The 19,151-nt window shown below is 37.8% G+C and overlaps 1 protein-coding gene across 6 annotated transcripts in view; it reads left to right on the top strand.

Annotated features, from left to right (window-relative positions):
• BTAF1 (B-TFIID TATA-box binding protein associated factor 1) overlaps positions 1-19,151 on the top strand; it is a 113,671-nt gene that overhangs the window by 75,401 nt on the left and 19,119 nt on the right. For all 6 annotated transcript variants that reach the window (XM_036336612.1, XM_036336614.1, XM_036336616.1 and 3 more), the window contains 6 exons: positions 2,186-2,612; positions 3,723-3,913; positions 6,356-6,509; positions 6,927-7,036; positions 10,781-10,982; positions 12,196-12,344. In XM_036336612.1, coding sequence (XP_036192505.1) covers positions 2,186-2,612; positions 3,723-3,913; positions 6,356-6,509; positions 6,927-7,036; positions 10,781-10,982; positions 12,196-12,344 — 1,233 coding nt within the window. The remainder of the gene's footprint in view (positions 1-2,185; positions 2,613-3,722; positions 3,914-6,355; positions 6,510-6,926; positions 7,037-10,780; positions 10,983-12,195; positions 12,345-19,151) is intronic.

Below are 19,151 nucleotides of genomic sequence, written 5' to 3'. Positions count from 1 at the left end.
AAAATTAGGTTCTCCATTAAAAATAAGTTAGGTTCTTTAGTGTTGCAGGCTTTTCTGACCAATATTAATCAGGCTGGATCTATTTATGGAATCACTTTATGATTGCAGTTACCTATCAAACAAGAAGACTAATTTCTTTTTATGTAAGCCATCACTCAGTCTTTAGATGGTAATTAAAAATGCTCACACAAGCCGAAACTGGTTTGGCTCAGTGGATAGAGCGTCGGCCTGTGGACTGAAGGGTCCCAGGTTTGATTCTGGTCAAGGGCATGTACCTAGGTTGCGGGCATATCCCCAGTAGGAGATGTGCAGGAGGCAGCTGATCGATGTTTCTCTCTCATCGATGTTTCTAACTATCTCTCTCCCTTCCTCTCTGTAAAAAATCAATAAAATATATTTTAAAAAAAAATGCTCACACAAAAACATGTATATAAATGTTCATAGCAAAATTGTTCATAATAGCTAAAAGGTGGAAACAACCCAAATGTTCATAAACTAATGAATGGATAAATACAAGGTGGTATATCCATTTAGTGGGATATTATTTGACACAAAAAAGGGAATGAAGTACTCATACATGCTACTACATTGATGAATTGTGAAAGTGTTATGCTAAATGAAAGAAACTAGTCACTATAGGTTACATATTGTATTAGTCCATTCATATGAATGTCCAGAATGGGTAAATCTGTAAAGATAGAAAGTGGATAAATGGTTGCATAGGGCTGGGAGGAAAAGAGGAATGATTGCTAATAGGTATGAGTTTTATTTTGGGGATGATGGAAATGTTCTAAAATTGTGGCAATGATTACACAACTCTGTGACTATAATCAAAACCATTGGATTGTATACTTTAAATGGGTGTATTTTTGTGAATTTTATATATATTTTTAAAAATATATTTTTATTGATTTCAGAGAGGAAGGGAGAAGGAGAGAGAGATAAAAACATCAATGATGAGAGAGAATCATTGATTCTCTTGCCCCACACAGGGGACCAAGCCTGCAACCCGGGCATGTGCTCTGACCGGGAATCAAACTGTGACCTCCTGGTTCATAGGTCGATGCTCAACCACTGAGCCACGTGCCAGCTGGACATGTGAATTATATTTCAAGTAGAGGCCTGGTGCACAAAATTCATGCACCGGAGCGGGGGGTGTCCCTCAGCCCAGCCTGCACCCTCTTTAACCTGGGACCCCTCAGGGAATATCCGACTGCTGGTTTAGGCCCGATCCCTGTGAGATTGGGCCCAAACCAGCAGTTGGACACCCTTCTCACGATCCGGGACTGCTGACTCCCAACTGCTAGCCTGCCTGCCTGCCTGATTGCCCCTAACTGCTTCTGCCTGCCAGCCTGATCACCCCCTAACCACTCCCCTGCCAGCCTGATTGACGCCTAACTGCTCCCCTGCTGGCCCAGTAGCCCCCAACTGCCCTCCCCTGCCAGCCCTGTCCCCCCCAACTGCCCTCCCCTGCCAGCCCAGTCACCCCTAACTGCCCTCCCCTGCTGGCCTGGTCTCCCCTAACTGCCCTTCCCCACTGGCCTGATTGCCCACAACTGCCCTCCCCTGCTGGCCATCTTGTGGCTGTGGGCGCCGCCATCTTTGAGGGCATCACAGTCAATTAGCATATTCCCTCCTTATTGGCTGTGGGTGCTGACATCTTTAAGGGCAGGGCAGTCAATTAGCTTATTTCCTCATTAGTTGTGGGCGCCGCCATCTTTGTGATGGTGTGAGGGTCAATTAGCATATTCCCTCTTTATTAGATAGGATGATGTTGTTAAAAAAGATGTACTGAGCAGTCTTTTAATGGGGTCTGATGCCACAGCTATATAGCTTTAGGCAGTTCTTGGTAATTAAAGAATTAATCTATTGTCTACACCCCCCACATACACCCCCATTATTTGGTTATTTTCACCAGAAGGGAGACCATCGACCTATAAACCAGATAGTCACTGTTTGATTCTTTTCAAGATACTGTGTCTTTCTTAAAGAATATAATGCTAATGTTAAAATAAAATGTAGTTGGAACTTTTTAGACATTTATTTAATCTATTGAATACGAAAATAATACTAGATAATGTGAAACTTCAAATTGAAATAGACAGCTTGCTGTCAGCCCGTTAGGATTTTATGGACTGTTTTGGGGTTGATATCATTAATTATTTTAATTTCTCTTTTTCAATAGGTTACTACTGTTTTTAATGAAGTCACGTCATCTTTTGAATTAAATCTTCAAGTGTCACAGCAGTTAGATAGTAAACGACAGCAGGTCCAAATGACAATTACAGAGACCAACCAAGAGTGGCAAGTGTTGCAGTTGAGAGTGCATACTTTTGCTGCATGTGCAGTTGTGAGCTTGCAGCAGCTTCCGGAGAAATTAAATCCTATCATAAAACCTTTAATGGAGACAATTAAAAAGGAAGAGAATACACTAGTGCAAAACTATGCGGCTCAGTCTATAGCCAAACTACTTCAACAGTGCACAACGAGGACACCCTGTCCCAATTCAAAAATTATAAAAAACCTTTGTAGTTCACTTTGTGTGGACCCCTATCTAACTCCTTGTGTCACATGTCCAGTGCCAACACAAAGTGGCCAGGAAAATTCTAAAGGTATATATCTAAACTGTCATTTGGGATAGAGAAATAATTAACCATTTAAATGTGTTTTCATTTACTTATAATTTAAGCACAAATTCCATTTTATGTTAGTGCTTTTTTCCATTTTGAGAGAATTTGCACATACTGCTAATAAAATCACAACCCTTTAAACTCAAATCAGCTATTCATAAAAGGTCTGATATTTAATATAAGATGACTGAAATCTGACGTGTTAACCCTTCTCTTTCAACATCATCAATATAGAATTTATTGTGAACTGGGGTTAGAATTTATTGTGAACTTTTATGATATCAAATGTTATCTGTAAGTTCTTCCTATTAAAGTCTGATTTCTCTAATTTTGTACATCTTATGAAATAAATGAACTTTATTACCTTTAGCAAATAATTACTAGCCAACTTTTCTGTTTTTATCTGGAGAATCTATATGGAAAACAAGAACTGCTCTCTCTAGGCTAGTCTCAAGGACCAGCGTTTTTTCACATGCCTTAGTCTTGTGTGATTTACTTATTCCTTTTGATAAGATTTTGGGAAAGCAAAGGTAATAAATTTATAACTTTGGCACAATATAGGTCTTGAAAAGAAATCTGAACTGGAAGAGGAATGTGGTGGACATTTTGATTGTCAACATTATAAAAATGTGATAGGATAATTCCAATTGCCATCCCAACCCCAGTGTTATGTGAGGCACAGTATTTTGCAGGGTCAATGTTTCTGACCTAACTCTGGATATTTCTTATAGAGAGAACTTGCTTGCAATATGTTTTTAAAGTTTGTTTTTATGCCTAGAAAGAATCATTTTAAAAAATTAATATTCTTTACCTTAAAGGCCAGTTATTCTTGCATATGGTAGTTATTAACATGATCCTACAACCTCGATTTTATTAAGTATGGACCTATACAGATATCAAAACATTTAAATTAATGTTCTAAATTACTGAGAATTTTGTTACCACTTCATTGTCTTAAGAAAATGTACTTGGCCTATAAAGATTGGAGGCTTTAAAGACATAGTTTTAAAATATGTTTTATTTTTTTAGCAGAATGCATTTGGTCACCTATATTATGCTTAAAGGATTATGTAACTTTTTTTTTCTTATTAGTATCCAGCTCCGAAAAAGATGGAATGCACCATACTGTCACCAAGCACAGAGGTATAATTACACTCTATAGGCATCAGAAAGCTGCTTTTGCAATCACAAGTAGACGAGGTCCTACCCCCAAAGCAGTAAAAGCTCAAATAGCAGATCTTCCTCCAGGAAATAGTGGAAATATCCTTATAGAACTTGATGAGGTAAATTCTTTTTTCTTTCAATACTCTGGTTTCTAAATGAATATCTTTCAGATTGATAGCGAAATTGTCAATTGTCATCTCACCTTCCAGGATTGTATTTTTATATTTTTAAGCGAAAGAACTGGGATTAATAACCCTTTGGAGTATGCCAGCAACATGATTCAGAAAAACTGAAAATTTCTTCAAATTCTCATGCATCAAATTTTATCTGCCTAACTTTATCTCCCTAAGCGAGATACTTTCTTGGTACATACGTCTTCACAAATGTAAACTAATTCAGCTCCTATAGCAGTGACTGTAGAGTTGTTAAATAACAGTGAAAGCTAACTTTTCTCAGTCCTATCAGTGACAGGAATTATTGTTGATACTCAGAGGATAAATTGGTAAGTGTCAAATAATTGTCACCTATCTGACTTTTAGTCACCCTGGAATTTATTATATGTGTGAAGTGAGGGAGGGATCTAAATTTATTCTCCCGAATGAATAGCCAGTTATACCACTCTTGAATCCTTTCCTCCCTGATTCAGAATGGTACCCTCTGTTATATATCATGCTTCGTATACACTATATGAAGATTTGTTTGGTTTTTCTATTCTTCTTCATTGGTCTACTTGTTCTGCAGTATAATATTCTTTAACCCTTTTCAGTCCAATGTAGAGGCTGACTTGACAGACCAGGCGCTAGGAACAGGTCCAACATCGAGGCTGAGACACTGCAAACTGGTTCAACATTCAATCCCGTCAATTAATTTGGACCAGACTGTTTGAATTCCAAAAATAAAATTGGCTGCAAAGGGTGAAAGATGATAAAAGTGGTTATTGAAAATATTACAGTCACATTATTAATGAAATGAATGCTCTAGAGCTCTTTTGGTTGCAAAACAGGAACTTACCCAAATTCAGCGATAATCTATCAATACTAAAAGACATGTGTTTAATATATTTCTATAAAATATAGGCATTTTAAGTTTTAAAATAAAAATCTTAGCTTATTGTCTGTTTCTTTTGAAATATTCTGTCTTGGCCAGTGTGTTGTCCCGTGCACTGAAGGGTCTTGGGTTCGATTCCCGGTCAGGCCACATACCCAGGTTGAGGGTTCAATCCCTGGTCACGGTGTGTATGGGAGGCAACTAATCAATGTTCCTCTGTCATGTTGATGTTTCTCTCTCTCATTAATGAGAAACATATCCTCAACATTAAAATAAAATATTTTATGAACGAAGCTGATTATATTCTTCCAATAATAATTGTAGTAAAAAATTTACTATGATTTTTATGCTTATACCTCTATGGTGTGTATAGTTCTTCCACTTAAAAATAACTTGTGCCGCCAAACCGGTTTGGCTCAGTGGATAGAGCGTCGGCCTGCGGACTCAAGCGTCCCAGGTTTGATTCCGGTCAAGGGGCATGTACCTTGGTTGTGGGTGCATCCCCAGTGGGGGACGTGCAGGGGGCGGCTGATCGGTGTTTCTCTCTCATCGATGTTTCTAGCTCCCTATCCCTCTCCCTTCTTCTCTGTAAAAAATCAGTAAAATATATTTTAAAAAATAATAACTTGTGCCCATCTTGCATGGCTCAGTGGTTGAGTGTTGACCTATGAACCAGGAGTTCAGGGTTCGATTTCTGGTCAGGGCATATGCCTGAGATGCTAGCTCAATCCCTAGTAGGGGGTGTGCAGGAGGCAGCTGATGAGTGATTCTCTCACATCATTGATGTTTCTATCTCTCCTTTTCCCTTCCTCTCTGATATCAATTTAAAAAAATAACTTGTAAAACATATGTATCTTTCTGGGGCAACAGTTTTTTGTATTATAATAAAATTATTGCTAGGTGAGAAGTTACCTGTGGTTACATTAAATAGATGCTTTTATTCTATCCCTTAAACAAATATTAATAAGGACAGATCATTCTGTCTTCTAATCTTCTCTTTAGCAGATAAGTTTCTTTGGGGTAGGGGAAAGAAAAGTAGATCTTTTAGGACTATCTCTGAAAACAGCACATATTCTTCTATTCCTTATTCCCAACCCCAAAAAAGTATTTTGCTTTGGATGGAAGACATCTAGTTTGGATTTTATGCCACTGTAAATTTAATTATTAAAAAATATTTAGCCCTAGCCAGCTTGGCTCAGTGGATAGAGCGTCAGCCTGCGGACTGAAGTGTCCCAGGTTCGATTCTGGCCAAGGGCACATGTCTGGGTTGCGGTCTCGATCCCCAGTAGGGGGCGTGCAGGAGGCAGCTGATCAATGATTCTCTCTCATCCTTGATGTTTCTATCTCTCCTCTCCCTTCCTCTCTGAAGTGAATAAAGAAATATATTTAAAATATATATATTTATAATGGTAACACTGAATTCTTAGGTGGTTACTTTTATATTCTCTTAATGAAATTTCAAATGCATTATACTTTTTTGTGAAGTTCTGTTTAAAACTAACATTTAATTGTAGGCCCAGAAACCTTACCTGGTCCAACGGAGAGGAGCTGAATTTGCCTTGACAACTATAGTGAAGCATTTTGGTGGTGAAATGGCTGTGAAATTGCCACATCTCTGGGATGCTATGGTTGGTCCATTGAGGAATACTATCGACATAAATAATTTTGGTGTGTACATATTTATCTGAGTTGGAATTTTGACAAATGTCAGTCTATATTTATTACATATATTCTTATAAAATAAAAACGCCTATACCTGTTTATCTCAGACTTGCTGTTAAGTTTTCAGATGGAAGGTTGGTAGAAGCATTTATTTTAATTTATTTTCATTTTGTATATTTTTTGCTTTTTTTTCTATTATGTTTAGAAAGATATTTGAAATGGGTCAGTCATTATGTTAAACTTTTTTTAGTTGCTTTAAGTGTATCTTAGCACTTAAATTAAGGCATGGCATTTAATTTCACACTAAAAAGGCAAAATCACTTTCCCATGGTAACTGGGGAGTTATTAAAATTTTATGTGGGCTCTAGATTTTGAAAAATTATTTACAAGGTGATATGCACTGAAATCAATGTATTTTAATAGATGGAAAGTCTCTCCTGGAAAACGGAGATGGCCCTGCTCAAGAATTGGTGAATTCTCTGCAAGTTTTTGAAACGGCAGCAGCATCAATGGATTCTGAGCTTCATCCTTTGGTAATTAACTAATGCAAGTGTAGTTTTCTTCTATTAAAACAAGTGGCTTTATATAAAAGTCTTATGGCTGGAAAATTGCAATTTGATGCCATCCCTAGTAATTGCATTTTCTTTTATATGGTGTGTCTAGATTCCTTATTGACAGTACAATTCTTATGGGATTTGAGGCAGAGTTGAGTGCATGAATGATAGGAAACCTACTCAGGGACCTTTGAATATAGGGCAGTAGGGACAGATCTCTGATGACACAGAAGTTGGATATAAACAGGAAAGAAAACTGCAGCCTATTCATTTTTACCACCTTAATAATATAGGTTTAAGAAAGGAAGAGCACAGCTAATAAAACTTTTTCTCAAGATAAGTGTAAAGGTAGAAGGAAGTTACCTGGACAAGATGAAATTAGTGGCAAAGACAGAACACTAATTTGAGTTTTTTGACTATTAAAAAATTTCTTATAAAATATTGGGACAGAGGGAGGAGGAAAATAGAGTTAATTACCTGACTTTTCCATTGAAGAAAGTATTATTTTTTCCACATAGCTGCAATAGGAAGCTCTCTGCAATTTACAGGGTGCTAACTCCAATTCTCTACTTACAGCTAATGGAAAAGGGAGAATCTAGGAGAAAGTAGACAAGAATGAACTTTTTCGCCCTGGCCTGCTTGGCTTAGTGGATAGAGCGTCGGCCTGCAGACTGAAGGGTCCCAGGTTCGATTCCAGCCAAGGGCACATGCCGGGGTTGCAGGCTCGGTCCCCAGCGGGGGGCATGCTGGAGGCAGCCAATCAATGATTCTCATCATTGATGTTTCTATCTCTCTCTCCTCCCTTCCTCTCTGAAACCAATAAAGAAATATATATATATATATAAAAAGGAATGAACTTTTTCCTTTTATACATACATAATAAAGTATGTTCTTTTATTTGTTAAATTTCACTGATTTATCATTAGTAAAGAATCCATCCATATGTTGTTACCCTCCACGTTCAACAATATGCATTCACCTGAAATTAAAGGCTAGTCTGTTCAGCAGGTATCTGGCTTTCACCAACATCAATCCTGGCGTTCAGTGCAGCATGCATTTAATAATGGCATATGTCTTGCTGTTGTGGTCATAACACTATGGTATGCCAGGAAGTTAAAATGGAAAATGCACGTATCAAAGTATGGTGCCTAGAACAAAATCAGGATCACTCAACCCAGTGGATAAAAAGTATGTGCTTAAACCTAAGCTAATGCTACAAGATTTGGAGGGGGTTGGTGATGTGTGGTGTCATTTTCCCAGCCTCAGTAGGAGAATCTTGCCAATACCTTTTGATGTGTTCCCCTATTAAATTTTTTTAAAAATATACATTTTTTTCTTTATATTTTGAGAGAGAGGAAGGGAGAGGGAGAAAGAGAAACATTGATGTGATAGTGGAACATCAATCGGCTGCCTCCTGCACAACCACTCCCACTGAGAATTGAGCCCGCAACTTGGGCATGTGCCCTGACCTGGAATCAAAGCAGCAACTTTTTGGTGCACGGGATGAAACCCAACCAACTGAGCCAGGACTCCCCTGTTAATTTTTTTTTTTTTTAATTAAATCTTTATTGTTCAGATTATTACATTTGTTGCTCTTTTTTCCCCCCCATAACTCCCCTCCTCCCAGTTCCCGCCCCACCCTCCGCCCTCACTCCCCACCCATTGTCCTCATCCATAGGTGCACGATTTTTGTCCAGTCTCTTCCCGCATCTCCCACACCCCTTTCCCCCCCAGGAATAGTCAGTCCATTCCCTTTCTATGTCCCTGATTCTATTATAATCAACAGTTCATTCTGTTCATCAGATTATTTATTCACTTGATTCTTAGATTCACTTGTTGATAGACGCATATTTGTTGTTCATAATTTGTATATTTACCTTTTTCTTCCTCTTCCTCTTCTTAAAGGATACCTTTCAGCATTTCATATAATCCTGGTTTGGTGGTGATGAACTCCTTTAGCTTTTCCTTATCTGTGAAGCTCTTTATCTGACCTTCAATTCTGAATGATAGCTTTGCTGGATAAAGTAATCTTGGTTGTAGGTTCTTGGTATTCATCACTTTGAATATTTCTTGCCACTCCCTTCTGGCCTGCAAAGTTTCTGTTGAGAAATCAGCTGACAGTCGTATGGGTATTCCCTTGTAGGTAACTGAGTTTCTTTCTCTTGCTGTTTTTAAGATTCTCTTTTTATCTTTTGCTCTTGGCATTTTAATTATGATGTGTCTTGGTGTGGTCCTCTTTGGATTCCTTTTGTTTGGGGTTCTCCGCGCTTCTTGGACCTGTAAGTCCATTTCTTTCACCAGGTGGGGGAAGTTTTCTGTCATTATTTCTTCAAATAGGTTTTCAATATCTTGCTCTCTCTCATCTTCTGGCACCCCTATAATTCTGATGTTGGTACGCTTGAAGCTGTCCCAGAGGCTCCTTACACTATCCTCGCATTTTTGGATTCTTTTTTCATTTTGCTTTTCCGGTTGGGTGTTTTTTGCTTCCTCGCATTTCAAATCATTGACTTGATTCTTGCGCTCCTCTGGTCTGCTGTCGGGAGTCTGTATAATATTCGTTATTTCAGTCCGTGTATGCTTAATTTCTAGTTGGTTCCCCAATATAAGATCGAGGGTCTCATTAGATTTCTTGAGGATCTCACTACATTTATCGGCGGCTTCTAGACAGTTCTTAAGAGACCTTAAAAGTGTGGTTCTGAACTCTATATCTTCCATTGACAATTTTGTCCTGTTTCTTTGTCTCCGCATTTTGTTATGCTTCCTTGGTGCACCTCCTAGTGGTCTTTGTTTGCAGTCTTATAGTTAAATCTTGATTGTTGTAGCTAATTCCAGGGAGGGTTTGACCTCTAGGCCAAGTGGCTATGAGAATCAGCTGTGTCAGTAGTGAGAGAACTTCTGTCCTCTAGGGAGGTGCTAATCTAGCCTTTGCCTGAGGCTATCCGGCAAATGCCTGTGTGCAGGGCTTGGGCGGGGCGGGTAGAACAGGATCAACAGGGTGGGCCGGAGAGAGCAGTTATGGCGGCTCTCAGTCCTGTCCCCAGGGGCTCTGCCTCTCTGAGTCCCAGCACCCGCTGCAAAGCTCAGAGAGAAAGCTGCACTCGCTCTGACCGAAGCCAGACAGTCCCGCTTCTCCCGTTTGAGTCTGGGTCCCTAAAGACTCGCCCGGATCTGGAGCTCAGAGTCTGCGACTCCCTCCCGATTGAAAACGCCAACCGCGCCCTCCGCCGCCAGCCCGCTCCGCGCACTCCGCACCTCAGAATTTGACTTCAGCACTGCGCCTCCTCTGAGTGTCCGTATGCGTTTCTCTTTCCTCCTAGTTGTAGGATTTCCACTCAGCCAGCGTTCCTGTGGTTCTGGGTGATGTCCCTTCCGTTTTTTGGTTTCACTTTTGAAGTAGTTGTTCAAAGCAGCAAACTCCGGCGTTGACCTATGCCGCCATCTTGGTTCTCCCTCTAATTTTTGAAATAATTGTATGCTCCCTGATAACTAAAAGAAGATATTGAGCAGGGAAGTTCTGCACCTTTTCTTTCTAAAAGAGTTATACCTTAGTTTGGATTTACATTAGTTTCTTATTGAGGATATTTTGACAGTAATGGTTTGAGATATTCTTGGATTTAGAGTCACTTTGGCATTTGAGAACCTTTGAATATGGACTATTATAGTTATATTTTAAACAGTACATTTCCTAATGAGTATTCTTATTGTTTTAAACTTTTTTTTTAGTTGGTACAGCATTTGCCTCATCTCTATATGTGCCTTCAGTACCCCAGCACTGCAGTGAGACACATGGCTGCTCGTTGTGTAGGAATCATGAGCAAAATCGCTACCATGGAAACAATGAATATTTTTTTGGAGAAAGTTCTTCCATGGCTGGGAGCAATTGATGACAATATCAAGCAAGAGGGTGCAATTGAAGCACTTGCCTGTATCCTTTTTTATTTTTACAAAATGTTCAGCAATTATATTTATTTAAGGATGGCTAAAATAAAATTGATTTATTCAAGTAAATTTGTTCCAAAAAGAAAACTACCTTTTTACATTCTATTTTGAAGAATTTTTTATTATAGTATAAGTACATTAAAAATATATTTACATTTTATTGTGAAAATTTTTACACAGAAAGTTTTGCAGAATTGCTATTTTAGGAAATCTTTTCAATAGGCAAAAATAATTGTATGTACTTTATGAACTATATATTTGGTTTATAATTAATACTTCATTAATATTAATCAGATATTAATAAGGTACTTCTTATATTATAAAACATTTTGTTGCCAGAGTTAGTTCATTACTTGGGTAGAATATGACTACATGTTCTAAATTACTGGGAATATACAGGCAAAGCTCTTTGCTAAAAGGATATGGCATCTACTGACATTATTTAATTTGAAGTACCTGATATTTCTAAGAGCAAGAAAGATGAATGGAGATCAAATCAGTAGAAAGTCAGGTTCAGAAATGCTGAATATTGCAGGGGAACTAAACTTACTGGGCCTGTTATGTCGAATTTATGATTGTCAAGATCTTGATGGGAAGTTTAGAATTAATCATTGAGCATTGTGCTCCCTGCTTAAAATGTAACTCACTTTATTTTGGTATTGGAAGTCTAGAAACTTGATAGTATAGGAATGAAAAAATCTTATTAGTAAAACTTCCTCCAGCCAACCTCAGATGGAAACATGATTTTATATTCTTAATCATGAGAAAATTACATAGTGTTTACAAAGAGCAACAGTGTACAAATGCTGTTATAAGTGAATCATAGACCTTGAGGGACAGTCTAGTCCAGTGATTGTGAACCTATGACACGCGTGTCAGAGGTGACGTGCGAACTCATTTTTTTTATTTTTCTTTGTTAAATGGCATTTAAATATATAAAATAAATATCATAAATATAAGTCTTTGTTTTACTATGGTTGCAAATATCAAAAAATTTCTATATGTGACACGGCACCAGAGTTAAGTTAGGGTTTTTCAAAATGCTGACATGCTGAGCTCAAAAGGTTCACCATCACTGGTCTAGTCCCTCAAAACACAGATGAGAAAATGAGGAACTGTCTTAGAAGTTACAATCTTGGTGTATCCGTTTGCAAAAACATCTTAGAACCATTTGGAAATTTCCTTAATAACTTACTCAGGTGTAATGGAACAACTGGATGTTGGTATTGTTCCATATATTGTCCTTTTAGTTGTGCCTGTGTTGGGAAGAATGAGCGATCAGACAGACAGTGTAAGATTCATGGCTACGCAGTGCTTTGCAACCCTAATTAGACTCATGCCACTTGAGGTAAGTAGAAGACACTTGGTTTATGGACTTACAGGATATGTCAGGTTTTAAAAAATAATGTTGAATATGTTTGTTATAAGCATTAAGAAATTTATACTTTAATGGGTAACTTTTTTAAACAAAAGAGTTTTAAGTAAAACTATGGTTCCTAAAAGACTAATTCATTAATGCTGTTCTAGAAATAGTATTATTTATAAGTATCCCTATAACATCCATGTAAAGATTCTATGCTGAAGTTTACATGAAAAGTAAATTTGAGAGATGGTAATTGAAAATGTAAAGCAATTGAAGTCTCTGTGGGAGTATGGAGAAACAGACTTGAAGGACTGAAATTGGAGAATTTTGGAGTATATTCATGGGACAGAAGTAATATATGTGGCCAATCAGGAAATAATGGCTTGAAGCAAGGGAAGTACCAGAGCCCTGCCCACCAAGCCCCTTAATATATTTTGGTGGGATTCTTATAAATAAGTAGATATGCAGTTCATTCATGTTATAATATGTATCAATACTTCAGTTTGTTTGTGAAAACAGCTACCTCAGAACCATTCGGAAATTTCCGTAATAACTTACTCAGGTGTAACGGAACAACTGGATGTCCGCGTTATTCCATATATTGTCTATGTATAAATGCTTCCTTTTTAATGGTTGAATAGTACTCCATTGTATGGACATACCACCATTTCTTTATTCATTCCGCAGTTGATAGACAGCTGGATTGTTACCAGCTTTTGGCTGTTACAAGTAATACTATGAACTTGCACTTATAAGTCCTTTTGTGGATGTGTGCTTTCATTTCTTTTGAGCAGATTGTTATCTAGGAATGGAATTACTGGGTCAATTCTTTTTTAAGAAACTGCCAAACCGTTTTCCAAAGTAACTGTACCATTTTACATGTCTACCAGCAAAGTATGAGCATAAGTTTGATACCGTCTTTCTTTGAAAAAAAGTTTGGCTAGATCTGGTAAAATTGAAGATTCCCATCCCAGTGACCCAGCAAAACCATCCTAGATATATACCCTAGAAAAATTCATAGACATATACCAAGGCACATCTTCAAGAACATTTAGTAGTAGTATAGCATTATTTATAGTAGTCTTTAACCACTCAATGTTCATTATCAGTAGACTAATGTTAACTAGATTATTGTACTACAATAAGAATGAACAGTACAGATGCATAGTACAATATTAATGAATCCTTTTACATAAGATTCCCTTTTTTAATGTAGTTCAAAAATAGGCAAAAGATGATGCATACTTTAGATGATAAAGGTATAAGGAAAAGTAAGAAAATTGCCATGAAAGTTAATGAAGTGACTACCTCTTAGGGAAAGGAAAGTAATTATCACTGGGAAGAAACATATGGGATCTTCTAGGATATTGGCAGGGCTCTTTTTTTTATTGGGTAATGGTTATAAAAGTGTGTTTTTTATAATTTACTAGAGGCTTGGTGCACAAAATTTGTGCACAGGTGGGGTCCCTAGGCCTGGCCAGTGATCAGGGCCTATTGGGGCCATCTCGCCTATTCCCAATTGGGGCCAGGCCAGCTGGGGCCTGCCACATGCTGCCTGCCAGCTGGAGTCTGCTGCCTGCCACCTGCTGGCCAGGGAAACAGACGGGGGTGGGCCCCACGGGATGTTTGCCAGCCAGGGGGGAAGGACCAGGGAGATTGGCTGGCTGTGGGAGGTTGGCTGTGGGAGTGCACTGACCACCAGGGGGCAGCTTCTGCATTGAGCATCTGCCCCCTGGTGGTCAGTGCGCATTATAGTGACTGGTCGTTATGGTCATTTCAGTCATTCTGGTTCAGGTTGCTTAGGCTTTTATATATATAGATTAAACTACATTTTTTTATTTTTTATTTTTTTTTAAATATATTTTATTGATTTTTTATAGAGAGGAAGGGAGAGAGATAGTCAGAAACATCGATGAGAGAGAAACATTGATCAGCTGCCTCCTGCACGCCCCCCATGGGGGATGTGCCCGCAACCCAGGTACATGCCCTTGACCGGAATCGAACCTGGGACCCTTCAGTCCACAGGCCGACGCTCTATCCACTGAGCCAAACCGGTTTCGGCTAAACTGTACATTTGTTTATATATTTTTATATCCAGAATTGTTTTCATCACCCACTTCCTAGATCTTATTCATATCCTTAGATTCTTGGGCTTTGCATCATTTTATTTATAAATTAAATTGGTTATATTTAGTCCCCTTGGCCTGTTTTAGCTTTCGAATCCATGAGTGATGAGAAAATATCATATCTTTTTTGAGCAAAGGAGTAGATAAAAGCAATGTTTTACGAAAAGTAGTCTTAACAGCTGAAAGCAGGGTCTTGGGAAAATCAGTTTAATAGCTGTTTGAATGTGAATTAGAATGGAAGTGCCCCCAGATCTACTATGAGGTTATAAAGGATATAAACACTTAAAAAATAATATTACATAAAACATTGGCAAGGAAAAGAGATACTGACTTTAGAAATGAGAAAAGGTTCCCTTTGATGTGAAAATTACAAAAATGTGATGCATATTTTGCTTCCAGCCATAATAGAAAAACAGGGACCAGATTTATCCTCCTACTTGAACCAGAAAACCACACAAAATGAAACAGTGATTTTCAGATGTTGAACAACAGGCAGCACAGAATAATGTTTTATGAAAGAAGGGAAACGAAGAGCCTAGTGCCTTTGCCAAGTTGAGGAGTCAGAGTTCAGAGTGAAGGGAGGACAAGATGGTGAGACTTTGCAAGGCAACGTACCCAACAGGAAGTAGCTGCATAAATAGGAAGCTCCAGAGGTCCCCACAAGGACTGATCATTCATCTGGGCATATGCATTCTAGCATACTGCATTCAAGTTCACATTCAAACATATATAAGAATATATGTTTGAGACGGGGTGGGGGGGAAATGTCATAGAAAGGAGTATGTGGAATAACTTCCAGAGCTTACAGAGGGCCAGGAATAGTTTGTGTGCCCAAAAAGCTGAGTCAAAAGCCTTCTACCATATTGAGCACCAAGTATGGTCCTTAAAAGTATATTGCCTGGCCAAAACCAGTTTGGCTCAGTGGATAGAGCATCGGCCTGCGGACTGAAGGATCCCGGGTTCGATTCCGGTCAAGGGCATGTACCTGGGTTGCAGGCACATCCCCAGTGGGAGATGTGCAGGAGGCAGCTGATCGATGTTTCTCTCTCATCGATGTTTCTAACTCTCTATCTCTCTCCCTTCCTCTCTGTGAAAAATCAATAAAATATATATATATATAAAAAAAAAGTATATTGCCTGAGTAGTGGGACCAAATTAGCCCTTGATAAAAGGCTAAATTGGATCCACCTTAACAAAGTTTAAAAGCAAGCCTTAAAAGGATCAAATTGATTTCAAGCAACTTACCTACATTCCAGGGGAATAAAATTTAAAGGAAGAAAATCTAGCACCTGACAACATAATTGTGATGTTTAACATCCATGAAAAAATTACCAGGCATGTAATATTTCCAGTAACCAGGAGAAAAGTCAGTCAATAGAAACAGGTTCTGAAATGGCCCATATAATATAATTAGTAGACAAGAACATTAAAATGCACTCCATTTGTTCAAGAAGGCAGTATGAATATAATGAGCAAAATGGAAGGTATGAGAGCAACCTAAATTGAACTTTGTGAGATGAAAAATATAATTACAGATAGTTCCATCAGTTCATTGTCAGAGAGAGCCCATTATGCCAAATAGGTCCATGGACTCAAAAACAAATTTCCAAATCAAAATATTGACTCTTCAGTTCTACACCCACTCCATGTTAAACACTCTCTTTTTAAATGAATACCACAAAGTTCCTTAATCTGCCCACTGCTCCAACATGCAGTAGGCAAAACCACATTGCCATTACAATCCTCAGTGTTCATTTACCTCTCCATTTTAATTTCTTACTCCTACTGATCCTTTTACTCCCTCCTGACAGTCATTATTATAGTGATCTAAGCTTTATCCAGCCAGTTTCTCCTTCATGTTTCCAGTCAGTCCAGCCCACATCTCTCTTCATGGAGCAGCATCAACAGCTTCAATGTTTTATTTCTGACCCTGTCAGAAGGAAGCAGGCAGAGGAGGGCTTGTGGGACAGTTCTCATAAAGTCTACAGCAGTGTATAGTAATTCCCTAAGCCTTTATATGCACTCACCACTCATTCACTGACTCACTCAGAGCAACTTCCAATTCATGATAGGTGTCCTATACAGGTGTACCATTTTTTATCTTTTACACTGTATTTTTACTGTACCCTTTCTATGTTTAGGTACACAAATACCATAGTGATACAACTGCCTACAATCAAATGCTGTACAAATTTGTAGTCTAGAGCAATGGGCTCTACTGTATAGCCTGTGTGTGTAGTAGGCTATACCAGCTAGGTTTGTGTAAGGGCACTTGATGTTTGCATAGCACCAAAATTGCCTAAGGATGCATTTCTCAGAATGTATCCCTGTTGTTAACAGTGATGCAAGACTATAAAAACACACTGGATGCAATTGATAGCAGATTGGATGCTGCATAAGAAAAGATTGGTGAGCTTGAAAGCATAGCAATAGAAATAAGAATGTCATGCCGATTCAATGCTGTTCCGCTTGATCTTGATTTCTATTACATCATAATAGGAAGAATCATGTACTTTTCTAAAATGTGTACTATCAAAGATTCAGGGAATATCAACTACCAATTCTAATTCCCTGCACTATTAGTAACTTGTTGATTTTATAGGAATTGGAGTGAAGAAGATATTCACAGAAAGGGTTCCTGGGACTAAATAATATTTGTGACTCTTGGACTTAGGGTTTCATTGTTAAGAAAAGGATCTCGTTATATGTCATTTATTAAAAATTCCATGAGGATAAATGGAGATGTTGTTACATCTTTGTAAAGTACTGTGCAGAAAGGCCTCATTTTTATTAATATCATTATGGTAGTAGATGTGCTAAAATGTTGGTTTCTATCTTACTAAAGTTAATTCTGAAACCTTTTGTAAATGTACCATGCAGTCATTTTTAAAACTCGGTGACATATATATTTTAATTGAATTTAATTATAATTCTTTTTCCAAAGTTCTAAATTTTTTAAACTTTAGAGAGCATAGGGCAGTAGTTTTCACATTTTTTGGTCTGAGGATCTCTCTACACTCTAAAAAATTGAAGATCTCCAACGGGCTTTTGTTTATCATATTTTCTGTAATGTGAAAGGATTTATTAATTTAAATAATAAATCCATTAGATGTTCCCATATGTAACATTTTTAATGAAAAATAACTATTTCCTAAACAAAAAGTTAGTAAGAAAAATTACATTGTTTGACATTTTAACAAATCTCTTTTAGAACTAGGTGTAGGTAGCTGGATTCTTGTATTTCCTTGGGCATTCAGTCTCTTGCAACACGTTCCTTGGGTTGAGTTATTTGAAGAAAGTTTAGCCTCACAGAGATAGGTAGTTGGAAAAGTTAGTATTTTGACGCCTTTTCAAATAATTGTGGGTATTCTTTTATCTGATAGCTTATCAAAATTCAAAAAGGGAAAGCTTGATAAATTTGTTTTCAATGTAGAATCTAACGTTCTACCAATGAATGTGTAAATTACCTTACTTTAAAAGTAATTGGTTAGCCCTAGCCGGTTTGGCTTAGTGGATAGAGCGTCGGCCTGCAGACTAAAGGGTCCCAAGTTCAATTCCGGCCAGGGGCACATGCGTGGGTTGTGGGCTAGATCCCCTCACCCCAGTAGGGGGCGTGCAGAAGGGAGCCAATCAATGATTTCATCATTGATGTTTCTATTTCTCTCCCTTTTTCTCTGAAATCAATAAAAAAAAAAAAAAATATATATATATATATATATATATTTTTTAAGTAATTGGTTAATCTTACACTTTTGAGTAGATTTTTTACCCATATGTGTTTTGTAACATTATGCATACATCATTGGGAAAATATTGGTCCCCTGAGTTGCATTAAAAAAAAACTTTTAAAAATTGATGAGAGAGAGAGAGAGGGAAAGAAAAAGGTTGTGTGAGAGAGAAACATCGATTTGTTATTCCACTTACTTATGCATTCATTTCTTGTATGTGCCCTGACCAACCATCAAACTTGCAACGGTGGTGTAACGGGACGACGCTCCAACAAATTGAATTATTTGGCCATGGCCAGTAAAATTTTTAACAGTTGGTATATTTCACCATACTGTAGCAAAATCAAATTAATTAATATCACCAACAGAAAATTCCTTTTTAGTATTGGCAAGTTGCCAAGTTCACAGTGCTAAGTTTTTCCTGAAAGCTTATTTTGTCATTGGCAACAAGTTAGGTCAGTTGTTTTCTTGGAAGTGAAATTTTATTTTTGAGAAAATGTCAGCCAAATCCCCAAGTCAGAATAACTAGTTTATCCGTCCAGTCAAGTAAAATGTTCTATGAAAAATCACTAGGTCAGATCATAATTTAAGCAATCTCACAAGTGCTTTTCCTTAACATATAGTGCAATGTTTTATGTATACTTTACATCTCATTGCGTAAAATGTTAAAAAGATGTGCATTCATGGTTGAGTTTAATAAAATTATGTTTACTACTTTAAAAGACGTTCTGAAATGAAACCAGTTTGTTTTTTTTTAATATATTTCTTTATTGGTTTCAGAGAGGAAGGGAAAAGGAGAGAGAGATAGAAACATCAATGATGAGAGAGAATCATTGATTGGCTGCCTCCTGCACGCCCCCTACTGGGGATTGAGCCCGCAACCCAAGCATATGCCCTTGCTGGAATCGAACCTGGGACCCTTCAGCCCGCAGGCTGAT

Source organism: Myotis myotis, unplaced genomic scaffold, assembly GCF_014108235.1.
Source record: "Myotis myotis isolate mMyoMyo1 unplaced genomic scaffold, mMyoMyo1.p scaffold_m19_p_15, whole genome shotgun sequence".
Classification (NCBI taxonomy): Eukaryota; Metazoa; Chordata; class Mammalia; order Chiroptera; family Vespertilionidae; genus Myotis; species Myotis myotis.
The sequence above is the reverse complement of the archived record's forward strand: the minus strand, read 5'-3'. Positions and strand labels throughout refer to the sequence as shown.